This window comes from Patagioenas fasciata, chromosome 5 (assembly GCF_037038585.1).
Source record: "Patagioenas fasciata isolate bPatFas1 chromosome 5, bPatFas1.hap1, whole genome shotgun sequence".
Classification (NCBI taxonomy): domain Eukaryota; kingdom Metazoa; phylum Chordata; class Aves; order Columbiformes; family Columbidae; genus Patagioenas; species Patagioenas fasciata.
In genome coordinates this window covers 62,089,442-62,106,837 of record NC_092524.1, presented here as the reverse complement: position 1 = coordinate 62,106,837, position 17,396 = coordinate 62,089,442, and the positions used below count along the sequence as shown (strand labels likewise).

Sequence of the window (17,396 nt, the reverse complement as noted above, 5' to 3'; positions counted from 1 at the left end):
TCAGCTAAAAGGCAGACTTCTATTACAACAGATGTTTCTCTGAATGTTTGACACTGCCCATTAACTCACCCTTTAATTTTAATTGCTTAACTAATGGATATGTTCAAGGTTAAATGAGTTTAAATTTTCATTCTTCTCTTGCGCTGTTTAATATAAAGTTACCATCCAACCTGATGGGGAGAAGGGAGGGAGAAGGAACCAAACCAAGTATCATTGATGGGATACAAACAAGTGGCCAGTTAATCTTCCACACACCTGCCCAGGGGTGGGCATAATGCTCGGACACGGTTTTCTCTAGAGCAGAGAAATGATGGAAAGATTCCCCAGGCTGAAGGTGGCCATGGGGTTGCAAAGCCAGGCTGGACCTGGAACTGCAGTCAGGAAAAAGGCAGCATGGGGCAAGCATCCTTCCAGGAGTCAGTACAGAGGATGCACCTGCTCATGGAGGTGGGAAGTGTTTGTTTCACTCCACTGTTTGGAGGCTGTTTAGGTAGCCTCCAAACTGAGAACTCAATTTATATAATTCAGGTTTGTTAAGTCATAGCAGTGTTGGCCCGGCATGGTGCTCCTGTGCTTCCTCCTATAAAAACTTATAGCCCATCTGAACAGTGCACATCACTGGCCAAGTGGGGAAGGAGCTCCTGAGGAAGAGGAGACGTTCACCTCCCTGCCTGGGGCTGCAAGGAGGGATTCATCTCCCAGAGGATACGACCCCCAAGAAGTGCTGGGCTGCAGGGCAGGAGATGCAGTCCCTGCCTGCTGCTGCCATCGCATCCTTCTGGCTGATTTCTCCACTCATTTTGTATCAAGTGGGACTACGCAGCTGGTGCTCAGCAACTTAGCAAAATCATAAACACACAAATTTCTGTAGCATGCATAGTTATCGTCTTGCTATCTGCCAAGCCAGTAAATACCATGAATTTCAGTTCTACAACTTGGTATCCCTGAGGAATGAGCAACATAGATCCTGTTAGTGCCCCAGTCCACTCTCACTGCTCCCCACTGAAGGCATTAGGATGTACTCACAGCAATACCCACCTTCACTGGCAGGATCAGTCACCTTAAGTCAGACCAGACGAAACATAAGGACTCATCCTGGAGAAGCCATGTCACCAAGCAGGAGGCTTTTTCTCAGCTCAGGCAGGCACAAAGAGACCCTTCACATCTGTTGGCATAACTCGAGAATATGTTGCACCATTTTTTCTAACAGGGCCCATGGATTTAGTTTGGATAGTTCAAATCTGCCTCCCAAAAATAAGTTACCAGTACCAGTGCAAATAATGGGAAAGGCAGGACCAGACCCAGCGTTCCCCAGCCCAAGGAGCAGCAGTACCACACCACCCCCATTCCAGGAGGGACTGGACACACATGGTCAAGGAAAACACTTTATTCTCTATGTCTCACCACACTAAGGGCATGAGGGAAGGAAGGAGGAAGCAGGCAAAAGAATAAGCATTTTTTTTCAACACAGAGCAAAAAAGGAAGCACGTCTCCTCCATTTCTGGCTTGCTTTCCTTCATTTTGTCCCTCTTTCAAGAGGTGAAGTAGCAGAGATCAACACACACCATTCTCCAGGTTGTTCTCACCCTTCAGGATATGTTGGTCCAGATACTTCTTGTCTGTTTTGTGAATGGTTTGGAGACTGAAAGATGAGTAGACCGTATTCTAGGGCTACAGGAGGCTAAGGCCTGATATTTTCTTTACTGACGTAGATCTAGCTCAATTCAGTCATTACAGCCAAACCAGGCTCTAACATTTGTATTAGGATCCTGTAAAAACCCTTCGGTTACATCCCTCACTCAGACTCAGGAAATCTGGTCCCCACTTTTTGTCCTGGAAACATCCAAGGCCAGACTGGACAGGGCTCTGAGCAACCCAATCCCTGCTCATTGCAGGGTGTTGGAATAAGTGACCTTTAATGGTTCTTTCCAACCCAAACCATTCTAGGATTTACCAAGGAGGTTATAACCAGTTACTTCAGTACCATCATGCATCAGCCACTGCTACAGTCATGACCTAGACCATGTGCAGGCCTTCTTGTCCATGTGGGAAGAGCAAAAAATGTTAAAGAATATTCTGTTAGTACAACCATCATTACACCACAGATGTTAGGCTCAGGGACTGGCCATGGTTACATATCCCTCCCGGCCCCAGAGACAGAGGAGATGCTTCCTCTTTCCTCACGGAGTCTTCCCCACCCCTGCATGCAGCAGGAATGTTTCCCAGCTCTTCTTCCCAGCTAAGCAATTATGAAGTGGAACAAGCCTCTTTAGTCTCTAAACTCAAAAAAAGTTCCTAGGGTTTGTTGTTCCTTCCCCCCCCGCCCCAAGCAGGTTCACGAAGACATCCACTCATTTGATTTTGGCTCCAGCTCAGCAGCGTTCGGTAGGGACAACCATCAATCCTGCCAGACAGCCGATGGCACAGACTGCTAGGAGTGGGCGATCTCCATTTTTTGCAGCTACACTGCAATTTGCGTGGCAGTTCAACGCTCGCTGGCGGGCAGCCAGGCCTTCAGCATCCTCCTCCCACCCAGAAAGGTGTCTCTGCAGAGCAAGGTGCTGCCAAGACCACAGCGTGAACCCTGCCAGTCCTGCGAATAGACACTGGATCGCAGAGCTGCTAATCCTACACATTGCAGTGTCACAAAGCTCACCAGTGAGATTTCTTTTTCCCCACCCACTGAGTTCAGCCTGAGTAGTATTAAGTTTGATTTTATGGACGGTTCAGTGCAGCCCAATTTTCAGCAGAAAAGGGGAAGGTTACACCAAGCATCAGCAATGTCAAGGTCCGGCTACCGGCTCGCCCCTGCCCTGTGGTGAATATCGGATTTCTGAGTGCAGAAGTGAGGATTTCATTCTTTGTTCTTGAACTCATTCTTTCCATCCCAGGGGCCACTGGAATGTAATCTCTCCAGATGCCAGCACCTCTTAGGAAATTGTAATATAGCAGCTATACACTGTAAGTGGCTTATTTGTACAGGGAGAAAAGAATAGTAATATCCTTGGGGGAAGGTTTTGAAACAGTGTGCAGTGACACCGTCCCAGGGACAGGCAGGATTTACTTCAGCTGAGGATCTGTCTCCAAACACACTCGTTTTCAAGAGGAACAGCAGAGCTAGCGTTTCTTGTTTTGCTCTTGGTTTGTTTAAAGTCTTTTCTTGCTGTTTAAAACTACCAGTGCTTCCTTCCTGGGGAGGGAGGCAATGCTTTTAGGGTTACTGTAAATAATCAGAGCCAGAACAATTGGCTGAGTAAATTATCCTGTCCGTTGACACTAACAGACTCCACCAAGCTACTAGGAACCCAATCAGCTTTCCCCCCCCACCTTGCTACTATCATAGTAAAGATTTGCCCAAAGTCCCTCTTTGGAGCAAAGCAAAAGCAATGCCTCGTGAAGAGTAATTCCAAAGAGCATTCCCAAAGCTCTCAACTGACCAACTTCGAATTAAGAGGTTTGTCAAGAAGGAAAAGCATGCAGGAGAACAAGGGAGCCCAAAGAGCCAACTGACAGATTACCGCACAACAAAGCTAAAAGGGAACTGCAAACCCTGCCAGCGTGGCTGCCTGCAGAGCCTGCCAGGAGACAGATGCTGCCTGGGGGATAATGTTCTCTAGGGCTGGGGAAACGGGTGCTTCTCAGCCCTCCGAACTGAGGACAAGGGGTTGGAGGGACACCCCCAAGCCCAACTCTTCTATAAGAAAAAGCCCGGAGAGAGGCAGAGGCCTCTGTGAAACAAAAAGGGAGGAGGAAAGAAAAAAAGGAGAGAGAGGAAGGAAGGAGAGGAAGGAAGGAGAGGAAGGAAAGGGAATTTGATTCTTACCCAGAAACTCCTTTGGAAAAAAAAAAATAGCTGCAAAAAAAATTCTGAGTCCTTCCTCCTTATGCAAAGCAAATCATCACTCACAGTAGTGGGATAGCAAACAGGTCAGGCAGGGGAAGAAAGGACACATAACTGAGGAAATAAAGCAAGATGTTTTGCAGAATTAGGAACCAAAGTGCACACGTTCAGGAGCTCAGTGCTCTCCCCTCTCCAAGCAGACTTTCATTAGTAACCAGCTCCAACAGCTCTGTAGCGGGATTATGCTGTGGAAAGGGCAAGTTAACACAGACGCATTGGTGTTAACATTACCCTTGAATGGAAGTAGCATAAACACAAAATATTTGTTTCGCTGCTACTGTGCAACATCTGTTCCCAATGACTTACTCACTCTCCGCTCTCCCTCCCTCGGGGTTTCAAAGTACACACAAAGAGGGAGAGGCTCGCAGGTAGCCGACGCCGTTGTGCCCGCTTGGAAGTTGCGCAACCGCAGAGCCCGTTCCGCAGCCTCTACGCGGGCAAAAGTCTGCGCCGCTGTGCTGGAGTTTGCCCCACCAGGGCAGAGACTTGCAGGCTATGGTCAATGAAACAGACGCTTTCTACAAAAGTCCATTGTATTTTCTACAATTTGGTATTTCCACATGGGAAAAATCTATAAGTATGGTAAACCTGAACACTTTTTCCTGAAAGGCTGCAAATCTAATATTAATACTTTCCTTAGCAGATTTATATTTTAAATATTTTTTTAAATCGAATTTTAAATGCAAATTTTAAAACCCACTGAATCAGCTAGCTTTGGCTGCAATGCCAAAAGCCGGCGATGCAGTAAGTGCTCTCACTGCATCTATTTTTCTTCCACAGAACCCTTTAACACCACGCAGTTGTAAAAGCTGAGGGAGCTTATGCCAGGTCATGATGTGGAGACAGGCTCTCCCAGGGAAACTCCCAGCACTGACATTTCAGCAACAGGGCTTTCAGATATGTCAACTTGAGAGGAGAATTAAGAGATCCAGATATCATGACTGTGCATGAGATCATCCTGGGGGACAAATTCAGGTTTTGTAGTTACGTTCCTGATGCCTATGCACACTCCCCTGTGCTCTGTCAGCTGAACACAGCAACATCACATATCCTGAAGAACCAGTAAATGGAGAAAAAACGCACACAAAAATGCATATTTTTAAAAAATTATTTTCCAAGATAAACCTCCTGTGTTTCATTATTCCGAAAGCAGTTGCATTTTTTGGAGGGGTTTGAAATGAATGAAACAAAAAGCCAGAACTTCTGATTTGAAGGTGAATAATAAAGCATTGCAAGAACTTGCCAGTATGCTATTGGAGGCACAGTGAAACACTGCACGAAAGTCACTGTGCTCATATCGTACCTCAGAGGAGTGTTCAGTAAGTTTTGGCATCTTTTGATGTTTGCAAATACTGTAGCACAAAGTGTTGTCTGATCTTTTAAATTCTAGTTTTCCAAGCAGCAAGCCTTGAAAAGACCAAGCCAAATAAAGCAGGTGGCTTTTGTTGTTGAAAGTCTCGGGTGACTTTTTAGCCTAATTTTAGAATTAACAAGAGTTTCTGATTCTGCTGATGCCAAGGAGTTAAATGCAGCACTCAGGAAGTATTGCAGTTTCTCTGTCCCGCTGGAACTTGGTGCTACATACATACAACACCACCACACACTACGCTGTCCTGCACCGGTCCAGCTCCAGTCCAATGGGTCTCACAGTCAGTCCTGGTGTAGCCTGGCCCCTTTTCCTCACATGATGTATCTGAACACTCACCTTTCAACTTAATGCAAGAAAAATTAGTCTCATTAGGCTAATTGGGTTATTTCTGAAGTCAGAACAGGACATTCATTTTGAAGGCAACATAATTTGTAGGGTTTTTTTTCCCCTAAAAATTTCAATGGTGTTCATTAAAAAGAGACCGAAATTCTACCTTAAGCAAAAGCGTAAGACAAGGCACAGGAGGACACAGCCTACTTTTGGCCAAGCAGATGGAGGTCCCTAGAAGTTTCCTGAAGAACAAACATAGCACTGAGGTCTTAACCTTGCACATTTTACAGAAGCCACGTCTGCATGTGTTGACCCAATGGCTCGTTTCTCATGCTGCCCACTTACAGACAACAGCTTGTGTGCTGGGGCCTCCTGTATCTTTACCAGCTATGAAATAAAAACAACCAGGGGGCTTTAGAATAAGCTTGTTCTGCAGGTTGGCTGCTTTGCACAAGACTTTGCTATCAGGTTTAGTTTATAAATTGGCTCAGTTCACCACGTAAACCAATTTTTACAGTTCAGTCACCACATTTCCAGTAGAGCTTCCCTCCTCATTCACCTTAAAGACCAATGCATCAGAGCATATGACCTGGGCTAAACATTAGGGGGAAAAAAAAAAAAAGCTTTCCAGGCTAAGGGACAAGTGGGCACTGTGACAGATTGCCCGAGGAGGCTCCCACAAGCAGGTTAGACACATATTTGTCAGGTAAAACTAACACTGAGTTCACCCTGCCCAGAAGCAGGACAGACTAGATGCCCAGACAAGGTCTCTTCCCGTCCTCTCGTGTATTCTGTGTGTGTTCTTTGACAGCAGCAGGGCAAAAGGGTTTGCTTACAAAACGTTCTCAGGAATAAAACTGTTAGATGTCTAAGAGCATCTCTAAGGAAATTATTAAAAGGAAACAAGCTTCTTCTGACAGCTGATTAGACATCAGAAAAATTGAAATCCTACTCACTGCCACTACCAAAACTACGATATTTTTATTTAATTTACAAAGTAAGGGAGATACAAGCTTCTGCTCTTCCAAACATCACTGGCCCTCTGTAGAATAAAGATAGCTTCTGGTACAGGAGAAAAGTCACGACCCATTCCTGGTCCTTGTTCACTGCTCATTGCCATAACCTATTGCACAGATGTGATGGATTTTTGAACATAAGATCTATTATGTTTCCTGCCAGAAGCTCAAATGTGTACAGGCTTTCAAAACACCTTGCCAGGCAGTTACTTTTTATACTGATGCAGTATTTGCCAGCAGTCGCTGCCAAGCATTAGCTTGAGTCTTACCACTAAGTTGGGGAGTTAGCACTGCTAATTAAATTCTTCATATTATCTGAAAGATCATCCTCCCCACCATCCCAGAGCAAAATGCAAGCAGTTCTCACACACGAGAACCTACCCCAAGGGAAATGAGTTGGAATTTGTGATACACAAGGCAGAACTGGCATCACCTTTTCTGCCCCCGTCTTGCACCCAGCCCAGTCCCACAGAGCATTTGTTCTGCAAAATACTGCTGGACTAGAGCTGCCTTATTGCCCCACAGGGGAACTGAGAACCTTATTTCTCCACCCTGGAGACCCTGTACTTACACACTTGGACTTTCGAGCCCAAGCTCTCTCAGCATGACCTTGGGAACGAAGATGGCACCGTCTCATTCTGCCTTGCGCCCGCCAGACGCTGCAGAACATCACAAAATGCAAGGGAGGTTCTTCCCTTCCACAGCCAAAGCCAAAAGAGCCATTTGATAATTAACCACCCGGATTGAGCCAGACAAGCCATGACGATGAAGGTGAAGATCGCTGTGCTATCTCACACAGCCTGCACCCCGTGGGGTGGCCGGGAGGAGGTCGGGGCTGACCCCAGCCCTTGCTCGCAGGCACAGCAGCAGATGCGCTGGGCTTCCCCATGGTCTCCCCCTTGCCTGGCAGATGCTGGCCTCTCTGGGAAAGCGCTAAATGGATTCTGCTGAATCACTGCAGCAGATGGTTCGTAACACCACCTGGATTGCACCAAAAAAAAAAAAAAAAAAAAGAGAGATAAGGAAGGTTGGGGAACAGAGAGTACCTAGTGTGTGGACTGAGTTCTCCCCAGGGAGAAGTAACCTGTGGATAAGGTAATTTGAACTTCTGTTTCCCCAAATTCCTATGTCACTGAGACTGATAACATCTTTTTCATGGCAATTTTGTCCTGAGGTCTACAACGTATATTGCTTCAAAACACCTTGGGATGCCAGGGCTCACCCTCTGGCACTGGTAAATGCTGGCAGCACCAGCCTTCATCCCTGCCTGCGCCAAACTCCACTCACTGGGGCTGGGCACGTACCAGGCTGATGCACAGACAAGGCCCAAGAATATTAACAGGGGATTTGGGTGGGAGGGTGAGTTTGGTTTTGTTTGTTTTTTAAAAACCAGGTTGGCAAGTATTTTTCTTTACAGCAACAGATGATTTTGATAGGGCAGAGGAGCCAGCTGTGTACAGAAGCATGCAGCTGCGCGAGAGGGAACAACAAACAGGAAACAGGTAACAATAACCAACGCGTTTGCTCGCTCTCCTCCTGTTAAACAGCATTCGTGATTTTTTGTTTGTTTGTTTAATCAGGAAGAAAAGAGCCAGGCAGGAGGAGAGCAGAGGGCTACGGCACACACACAGAGGGTGCACACTCAGAAAGGGCTTGGCATCCTTCTGCAGCAGCTCATACCCACATCTAAGTAAGAAACCAGGATCCCTCCGTCCTGTCGTTACAAAAGACACCTTGCTGCACAAAGTTGCTCAATCTGCGGCACTTCCAGCCAGGTCCTTCCCGGCACAAAACATGAAGTCATTTGAGACAAAATGTTCTCTAGGCAGGTCACTCACAGCCCCGCTCACGATTCCTCCTCCTCCTCCTCCCCCCAGGACAAAGCATCTTCACACACCAACTGTACTGTAGGCTCAACTTCGTTTCACTTGAGCCCAGCTTTGTCCTACATAGGCTGTTTTTGCTGGGTCACACCTGCCATCGATTTCCTCAGATAACAGCTGCTGTTTCATGTTCTGCTGTTCACCTTCCTCAGCAAAACAGCACACAAAGATACTCACAGGCAAGCGAAGCTCAGGGTGGCACAATGCAACCCTGAGCTCCAGTAGAAGCTGATGGTGACAGTAATACCAACAAGCTGTGGGAGACAAAGATCCCTCTACCCCAACTACTTCTCATGACGGACCTCGCTCATTAACATGTTTGGAGGCTTATTTCACCTGCAAGAGTCTAATTCTAAGTCAATTCGCAGAGTGCTTCCCACAATATAGGATCCAACAGCACTGGGCACCTCACATGGGACATCCCTTTGGGTTAGCATTACCTTTCTTCAGTGCTTGGGAGGTACCCTGTCCAAACCTACACCCCACCACCTAAGCTGGGAAGAAGCCATTCCTCCATGGTCTCCAGCTGCATGGTTGCATTTGGTGACACATGGCCAAATGCACGCAGACATCCGCAGCCACTCCTGTGCATACCAAGGCCAGACCACCTCCAGAAGGCACCTAATGCTTTAAAACAAAAGCTAAAAACAAATAAAAATGTTTCACAACACTCATCCCAAGTATAACCAGGCCTTGCAAGGGCAGCAGGAACCCAAGCTGCTGGCATTGGTAAGACTGATCCTTGCCAACCTAAGGAGCCCATTACGTGCTGTACTCCTGAAAGATGACAGCCCTTTCAGCCTGGGGTTAGGACAGCAGATGCCCCAAGGGGTCATTCCCCTTCCCATAGGGAAGGGCAGGATTGGGCCCAGTGTACCCATGAGCTGGCCAGAGGGACCCCATTGCTTACTCAGTACATACGCACCCCACACCCCCTTCATTACCAGTATCCTCTTAGTGGCCTGGTTTCTCCTCAAAGCTTTTTATATTTCACATTCCTAAGATTTAATTATGTTATCAGAACAACAGGCATCAGGATTTGGAGTGCCAGAATTCACATTAGCAATTGCTATCAACAAAGAAAATGGGCACAGCATGCCCATGCCAGAGTAGATGTGGGCTGCTCTCAATCTACTCACAGTTATTTATAGCCTGTTTGCAAGCCATCCACCTCCCAGGTTTAGCTTCCAGCTTGCTTCTTTCTGAGTAACCCCTCCCTCAAACAAAAGCCTTTTGCATCCCTGTTCCTGGATACATTTAGTTGGTTTTGGGTAGGGGAAACACCTTTGAATCTTCTTCCATACATCCACAACAAGCAGGAAAGACTGAAAACAGACTACCACAAATATGCAGCTGCAGGGACATCCACCCCCACCAATGGTAGAAATAAAAATAAATAAATACCGTTTCTAACACTTCACCCCATTGGAACAGGACCATGGCCCCCCTCCAGCAGCTCTCTGCCTTCCCCACAGATGAGGATGGAGGCAGCAGCTCCACAAGGCAGGACACATGCTCCAACGCAAAAAATACCTGCCTGTTTTGAGATGATTGCAAAGCAGCAGCTACATGATAGCAGGAGAGACAGTTGTGCCTCCACACCAGCATTAACTGTAATTTGCCCATCCCTCAACCAGCACCGTTTCAATGCCGTCTGATTCTGCCAGGATCCTTCGCCTCCAAATAATTAAGAAATATAAGACGCAATGCACGTAGTACAGGTGCAAATCTACCCACCAGCTTATTTTCCTCCCCTGAGCAGCAGCTTGGCATGCGCAGCTCACACCTTCTTCCTCCTAATCCCAGCTCCTGCTAAACCCAACCCAAGTTTTAAGAAGGACATTAGCAGGAGTTGGGTCAGACCTCAGCTCTCCCAAGCCTGGGAGAGATTCAGTGCTTAAGAGAACCCCTTCATGCAAGTTCACCGACGTGGCTGTGGTCAGGCATCAGGCTGGGCTGGCCCTAAGCTGGTCCAGGGCATCAGAGGCTAAGAGTTCATTTAAACCTTCTTGACACCCTGGTTAAAATGCAGAAGTGCTGCAGGGTTTAGTCCTGCCCACTAACGAAACGCCCGGTCAGGCTCTGACGGAGGCACGGCAGCTCCTCACATGTCTAAAGCTCCACGTGGCCCTGAAAACAAAAGAATTATTAGAGTATATAATAATAACCATTAAAAAGCAGCATAGCCACCTGCAAGAGATTAATAATAAAATAATTATTAATAATAAAAAACCCAAACACCACACCCCTTCCACTAAAGGGAGGAGGAGGAAGAGGCTCAAGCTTACAACTCTAGCACATTTTATTTTCTGCAAATTTATAAAGACAACAATCCTAGTCACGATTGTCACATTGTACAGCACATACCAATACAGTTGCAAACAGAACTCCACGCAAAACTAAGCACTAACAGTAGCCTGAATCACTCTTCCTGCGATTGTCGTATCTAGACTAACAGTATTACACTAACACTGAAGAAAAAATAGTTCACTATAAAACAGTGATAGAACGTTTTTATAAAATATATTCCATTCCAATAGCTTTTCTACATACTGTATACTATAAAACTCTCCCACAAAAATTAGTGTCTTTAAATATACATATTTAATCTGAACTGCACCAAGATTAAAAACAATTAAAAATATCTATTTTTTTTTTGTACATTAACTTCACAGTATTTGTTTGTAGTAGAAGACAAATCCAGTGTTTAAAATGCAGAGCAGGACTATCCCCTACAGAGACAGCAACCGCCCCACGGTGAAATAGGTTTTAAAGAGACGAGCGTAAGTGTGCAATGTTTTCAGTACTTCTCCGTAGAGTCACGAACCATTTTGAAAACATGCTCTGAGCTATTGCAACTTAAAAATAAAGAGAGACACACAGAGAGACAGCCAAAAAAAAGTCACCTTAAGAACAAAAATAAGTGCAAACATTTTTTTTTACTTTAGAAATTCAAGCTATGAGGAGCAGGAACACAAATACCAGACTATGAGAACAGCGTGTTCATGGTGTAGTCAAGAATGAGAAAGTCTTTTTTTGTTGTTGTTTTTTTAAAAAAAAACCTTTTGCCCCACATTTACCGCAGTACAGAGCATGCTCATAGCATCAGTTTAATGAATTATCTCTATACTAAGATCAAACACAAACTTGTTTCAACTTTTCCCTGCTCCATACACTAATGATGTTCTTATGGCACATCCTATTTTATGATCTTAAAAAAAAAACCCAAAAACAAACAAAAAAATTACAAAACAAAAACCCCAGTAATTGAAGACTGAAATGCAAAAAAAAGTGTCACAAGAACGCAAAATTAAGATTACCAGCTTCAGTAATGCTGACTCTACTTTAAACTCTTTACATGTTGTTCAACATGCAAAACCCATTGTTATAAAATTTAAAGTGAAGTGTAAATTAACTAGTTTTGAAATAGATTAACAGTAATAATTCCACTTCAAAAAAAAAATCTAATAAATACTATATCAAGTATCTTCAGGAGAACAAAAATAACTTAATTTTAGTAGAAAGAAAAATAACTTAATTTTAGTAGATTTTGTTCAGTGCTATTTCCAATCACAGCAAAAAGAAACAAAAAAAAAAGGAAGAAAAAACTGATTAAGTAAAATAAGACCACAGTACCAAAGCCACTTATATTCAAGATACAGTACTCTCCCACAACTTTCATATGTAACAGGTTCAGCAAAAATATTTTACAGTCGGAAAATTAGACCGAAAACAAAAAACCTCAAAACTATAAATAGAAGTAAAATTTCACATTACATGTACATTCATAGTTTAAGAGATGAATAATAAGAGGATGCTGTAACAAGTAGATCCTGATTTTCCTAAAAGAGGAGGAACTTATTTAAAAAACAGAAATCCCATATTATTTATGTAGGTAGTGCTCAGTTTTTGGACCAGAGGGGAAAGGCATTGGGAATTTTTTTCTTCATAAGATGAATTACAGTATTTTAAGCACAACTTGCACAACTTTAAAAAACAATCTAACTCAGTGCTTCAAATTAATTTTAAAATAAACACTTAAGTTTCATAAAACAACTCCAGGAGTGTCAGGAAAGCTGGTGAAGCAATGTTAACGCAGCAGAATGACATGCAAAACCCTCACATATTATTATTATTATTATATTTCAGTCTTGTGTACATGTACCATGAATGGGTAATTTGACTGGAAGGGAATAATCTGATATTTACTGACATGCACAGACCAAAGGATGCTCTATTAGGCAAGTAATTGAGTTATTTGGAGTAAAACTTGTTATAGTTACAGGCAGCCTCAGTTTACAAACAAACTAAAACAACACCTAGAAATTCCCCCAAACCCCTGAAAAGGTAGGACATGGGGAAAAAGTTGGGCCACGTTTTCCCTCCAGCAGTTTATCTTCATCCTGCCCCTTTAAAACACCAACAATTGCACAGAATTTGGTCCAGAGGGAATTACCAACTTCATAGAGAATAAAATAAAATTCCAAGCTGCTGATTTTAGCGCAACAGCAAACATTCTGGACCAGATAGCAGGGTATCTCCTAACACATGTCGCATGAGTTATAAGACTGTCCAGGAGCCTGGTATCAAGGGGGGGTTATTTAGTTGTTTAGGGCTGCTGCCATCCCCCCGCCAAGCGGGACAGGATCAGCCGCTGGGCATCAATATGGTCACGAAGATACTAATGTATCTCTTGACTTTTCATATGTCCTACCACACATTCTTCAACAATTCAGGAGTGAACACAGCGCAGACAGAAAGAGTTTTTCCATCTGCATTTCATGCTCAAAAGCAGCTTTTCAGTAGGTCAGCCCACACATGAGGATGGATGTGAAGGGAAAATTTAAGTCAAGTCCCAAGGCAAGAACTTCTCATTCAGATTTCAGGACCGTTTGCAGAACTATTCTAACATTAAAAAAAAAAAAAAGAGTAAGAAATGACCAGTACCAAAGATGCAGCCAGGAATCCTCAACCCCTTTTACAACCAGGACTAATTTAAGGGCTTGTCTAGGCCTAGAAAATAAGAGTACGGCCGCTTGCTCTGCGATATGCAGACAAGTTTCTCTACACTGAAATGTATTTAAATCATAGTTCATCTCTTCGGATGTTTCTATGCAACACACAGAGAGCATTAGGGGAGCTTAATGGAATCCAAATTTTTCTCCGGAATCCGCTGATAATATTTTTTGAAACTGAAAGAAATAAAATAAACACCAACCCTGACCATGAAGCACATACTTCCAGCATGAAAACAGACGCTAAATCACTGCAGAATTACTTAGATCATTTCACATTAATAATGTAACATGGGTGCGCAAGAGAAGACCTAAAGGACAGGGCCGAGAAGGGAGGACAACAGGGGAAGTGAGGAGATGGGGAGGTGGAAGAATTGCATTAAAAGGCCTCTGGAGTGTATACCTCTGCATCTTTTTAAGATTGTATACCTGAAGTGAATATCAACAAAATAAAATAAAGGAGGGCGGGGAAATAAAATTCAGATGCTGCCTTATTTTCCTGGTTTGTCTTAAAATGGGGGGGGGAGGGGGGAATAAAAATAAAAAAAAATGAAGCGTCTCAAACAACCAAGGACTTTACAAGGCCACAATGAAATTTGCGGATGTGTCTGTACAAATCCCCAGACTGCGTGAAGCGTCTCTCGCACCACTTGCACCCGTGGGGTTTCTCCCTGGTGTGCACCACCGCGTGGCGGCTGAGGTTGTGGGAATACTGGAAGCTCTTGCCGCACTGGCCGCAGGTGTAGGGCTTCTCCCCCGAATGAGTCCTCTCGTGCCTCTTTAACGTGTACATGCAAGAAAAAGTCTTTCCGCAGAGGGTACAAGTGGGGACAGACCCATCGGGGGACAAGCGGGTCCGGGAGCCGTCCTTGTCACGGAAGTGAGAGCTCAGGTGCAGCTGAAGGATGTGGGGGCTCGGGAACACCTTGCTGCAGAGCGGGCAAATGCAGATATGCCCAGGAGGCACGAGGACACCCGAGGAGGAGATGTCCGAGGAATCCATGTCGTCCTCGCTCTCATCTCGCTCTTGATCTATATCCTCCTCTCGGGCATGAGAGCTGCCATTCCCCGCGAACATGTGTCCTAACCCTGTCACTAGGCTTTTGGCTGAATTCCCAAAATGCTGACTCTCCGGACTCCTGGCTTCGCCGTCCTCCTGATCTGACAGCAAGTCTTGTTCATCTTTAACAAGTGGCTCGGTACCCTGCTGCTGGCTGTCGGAAGCCAGCTGTCCAAAGACATAGGAGGGGTGTAAGGAATCTCTCCCCGGCACGGGCTTGAAAGACAAATCCAGCGCACAGTCCACATCACTCGAAGCCAGGGGATGGTTAACAGACCTTTGGGACAAAGGTCCTGTGGAACTATTGACATTAGCCTTTGTTTTTCCAGCTGCTGCAGCGCACGGTTCTGCCTCTGTCGGCACAGAGCTGACACTTATATGATCAGAGGACCAGGCAGGGTGACTGCTGACCTTTTCTTTGCCTGCTGCTCTCTCATATTCTGCAACGCTGAATTTTTGTTTGTTTCCTGGGTCAAACTCGTGGACCAGGGGCACTCCGGCGTCTAGAAAATGCTCCGCTTTCTCCAAACCAGCCGCCTCATCATTAATCTTCTCTTCCAAACATAATTCTTTATCTTTCAACTTGCCCTTGCAGACTTTCACAATGTCATACATGTGAAGGTAGCTAGCCGCAGCCAGCACATCTTCCACCGGGAGACTGTTGAATTCCAGCTTTCCCTCGTACATGAATTCGAGCAGCAGGCTGAAGGCAGGGGCTGTGACAATGTCACTGTTCAGATGCACAATATCCCTTTTGTCTAACTGGTCCCTGTAGAAAAGATGGAAGTACATACTGCAAGAGGCGAGAACGGCTCTGTGAGCTCTGAATTGAGCTTCTCCAACTAAAACAGTACAGTCACACAGGAAGCCCTGGTGACGCTGCTGACTCAGACACTGCAGCAACTGGCGGCTATGGTCTGGAAACTCCATTCTTCCTTCATAACCTGTTCAAAACAGGAAAAACTTGAATGCTACTGTAAACTAAAGCCTCCTAGCAGCTGTAACAAACAGATCGGCTTTTTGGTAACACAAGCCAAAGAAACAGCCTTGGAGATAACATTTACTGTTAATTGTCTGTAATAGTTTTATGAGGGGGGGGGGGGGGGGGGCCGGGGGGAGAGGCAGAAAAAAACCCCAACACAACACAACATGCTTCTCATCCTTTCGCACCTGCTCCGAACAGGAAAAACTTGATTGTAAGTAAACAAAAGCTAGTAAAGCAGCAGCCCCTCCAACCTTTGTTTCTCCCACTAAGCACTTTAGTAAAATTAAGAGGTGGAAAGCTCACACATACACAAACGCAAAAAAAAAAAAAGCATAAACTCCCAGGCTGTCTTCCCAGCAATGCTAACTCAGGGCATCTTCTAATAAAGCATATTACCCACGTCACACACATACACACATGCACATTTAAACTTTATCCTCAGTCGTTATGCACCGAATCACAACAAAACAGCCGCGGCTGGCGCTGGGGAAGCGGCGTTTTTTGCAGGAAAGGAGCAGGGTGGGGAGGGAGCAGGGTGGGGAGAAGCGGCCCCGCATGCGGGAAAGGGGGCAATGGGAGGGGGGTGGAAATAAAGGGAAAAAGTTTCCCTTGAAGTTATTAAAAGCCAAGGAGGAATATAAGCGGCGTAAGGACAGGAAGAGGGCAGGGCTGAGGCTGCAGCCGGCTACCTGCCGCGGCCGGGCGCTTACCTTCCCGCGGGGCGCGGCGGAGCCGGCCGCGGGCGCGGAGCCGGGCGGGCAGGAGGGAGCGCGGGTGCGAGTGCGAGCGAGGCGCGGCGGAAGGGAGGGCGAGAGGCGGGAGGGAGAGAGGGAGGGAAGGAGGAGTGCTCGGTTTGCTAATTACACCGCAAGCTGGAGAGTCAGCTGCTCTGACTTCACTGCGATGGAAATGCTACCTCCAGCTGTGCGCCTTTTAATGCCATATGTTACTCCAAATCTCGCTACCAGCCAACCACAGCTTGCTGCCTTTTAAAGTTCCAGCAGCCCCATTTATAGCCCGCGATTAAATCCCTCAAACTTGCCCCGAGCCCGCCCCCCCCACATACTCCCCCCCACCCCGGACCCCACCTCCCTCTGCAAAGTTGCTCCCCGCAGCCCGCCGCGGTGACCTTCGCCGGCGCCCGGCTCCGCGCAGCGCTGGGTGGGGGGTGTTACCGCGGAGCCGCTTTTCGGAGCACCCCCCCACACCCCCCTAGCTTTGCAGCCGTGCTCCCCAACTTTGCAAGGAGGACTTTGCCGGGGGGGAAGGCAGCGGTGGTGGCTTTGACCCTCCCGGCCGCCCCACCGCGTACTTACCGTCTTGCGGCGGCGGGGCTCGGCGTCCGCATGTGCGCGGCGCTCCGCGGGTGCGGCGCGGGGCCGGCGGCGCGGCGGTGTTGTGGAGCAGGTTGTTAGCCGGCCGCTCTCGCGATACTTTCCCTCCGAGCCGCGGGTGTGAGTGTGTGTGCGTGTGTGTGTCCCCGTCTGGTGCACACAATAGCCCCCGCCGCCCCGGCCAGCCCCGCCGGCGGCGGCCGGTGCGCACTGCCGGCTGCGCCCTCCCCCCCGTCCTTCTCCTCCTCCCCTTCCTCCTCCTCCTCCCCTCCTGGCCGCTGCATTGGCAGCGCCGCCGTCCCGCTTCCAACTCCGCTGCGCCGCCGCGGAGAGGGCGCGCACGCCCGCCCGCTGCAGCCCGACGTGCCGCGGATGGGCGACGGGGTGGGCTGCCCAGCGGGTGGCAGAGCTGCCTCCGCACCCGCGGAGGGCCAGAGGGAAACGGGAGGGGAGCGTGGCAGCGGGAGTTGCGCGGCGCCTGCCCCGCGGCAGGGATGGGGCGA

At 46.9% G+C, this 17,396-nt stretch overlaps 1 protein-coding gene across 2 annotated transcripts; it reads right to left on the bottom strand.

Moving 5' to 3' along the window:
* Window positions 1-10,783: 10,783 nt before the first annotated feature.
* ZBTB42 (zinc finger and BTB domain containing 42) lies at window positions 10,784-16,991 on the bottom strand. 2 transcript variants are annotated; one of them, XM_065839144.2, is made up of 2 exons: window positions 16,876-16,991; window positions 10,784-15,518 (listed from the first exon to the last, which is right to left on the bottom strand). In XM_065839144.2, exon 2 carries the CDS (start codon window positions 15,502-15,504, stop codon window positions 14,074-14,076), a length of 1,431 nt encoding a protein of 476 aa, XP_065695216.1. In that variant the 5' UTR covers window positions 15,505-15,518; window positions 16,876-16,991; the 3' UTR covers window positions 10,784-14,073. The 2 variants fall into 2 exon arrangements, with proteins under 2 accessions (XP_065695216.1, XP_065695217.1); XM_065839145.2 differs by lacking the exon at window positions 16,876-16,991 and adding an exon at window positions 16,270-16,349.
* Between the last annotated feature and the right edge of the window lie 405 nt (window positions 16,992-17,396).

Coding starts and splice junctions, on each gene's coding strand:
- ZBTB42 (XM_065839144.2), bottom strand. CDS start 15,504: ATGGAGTTTCCAGACCATAGCCGCCAGTTGCTGCAGTGTCTGAGTCAG.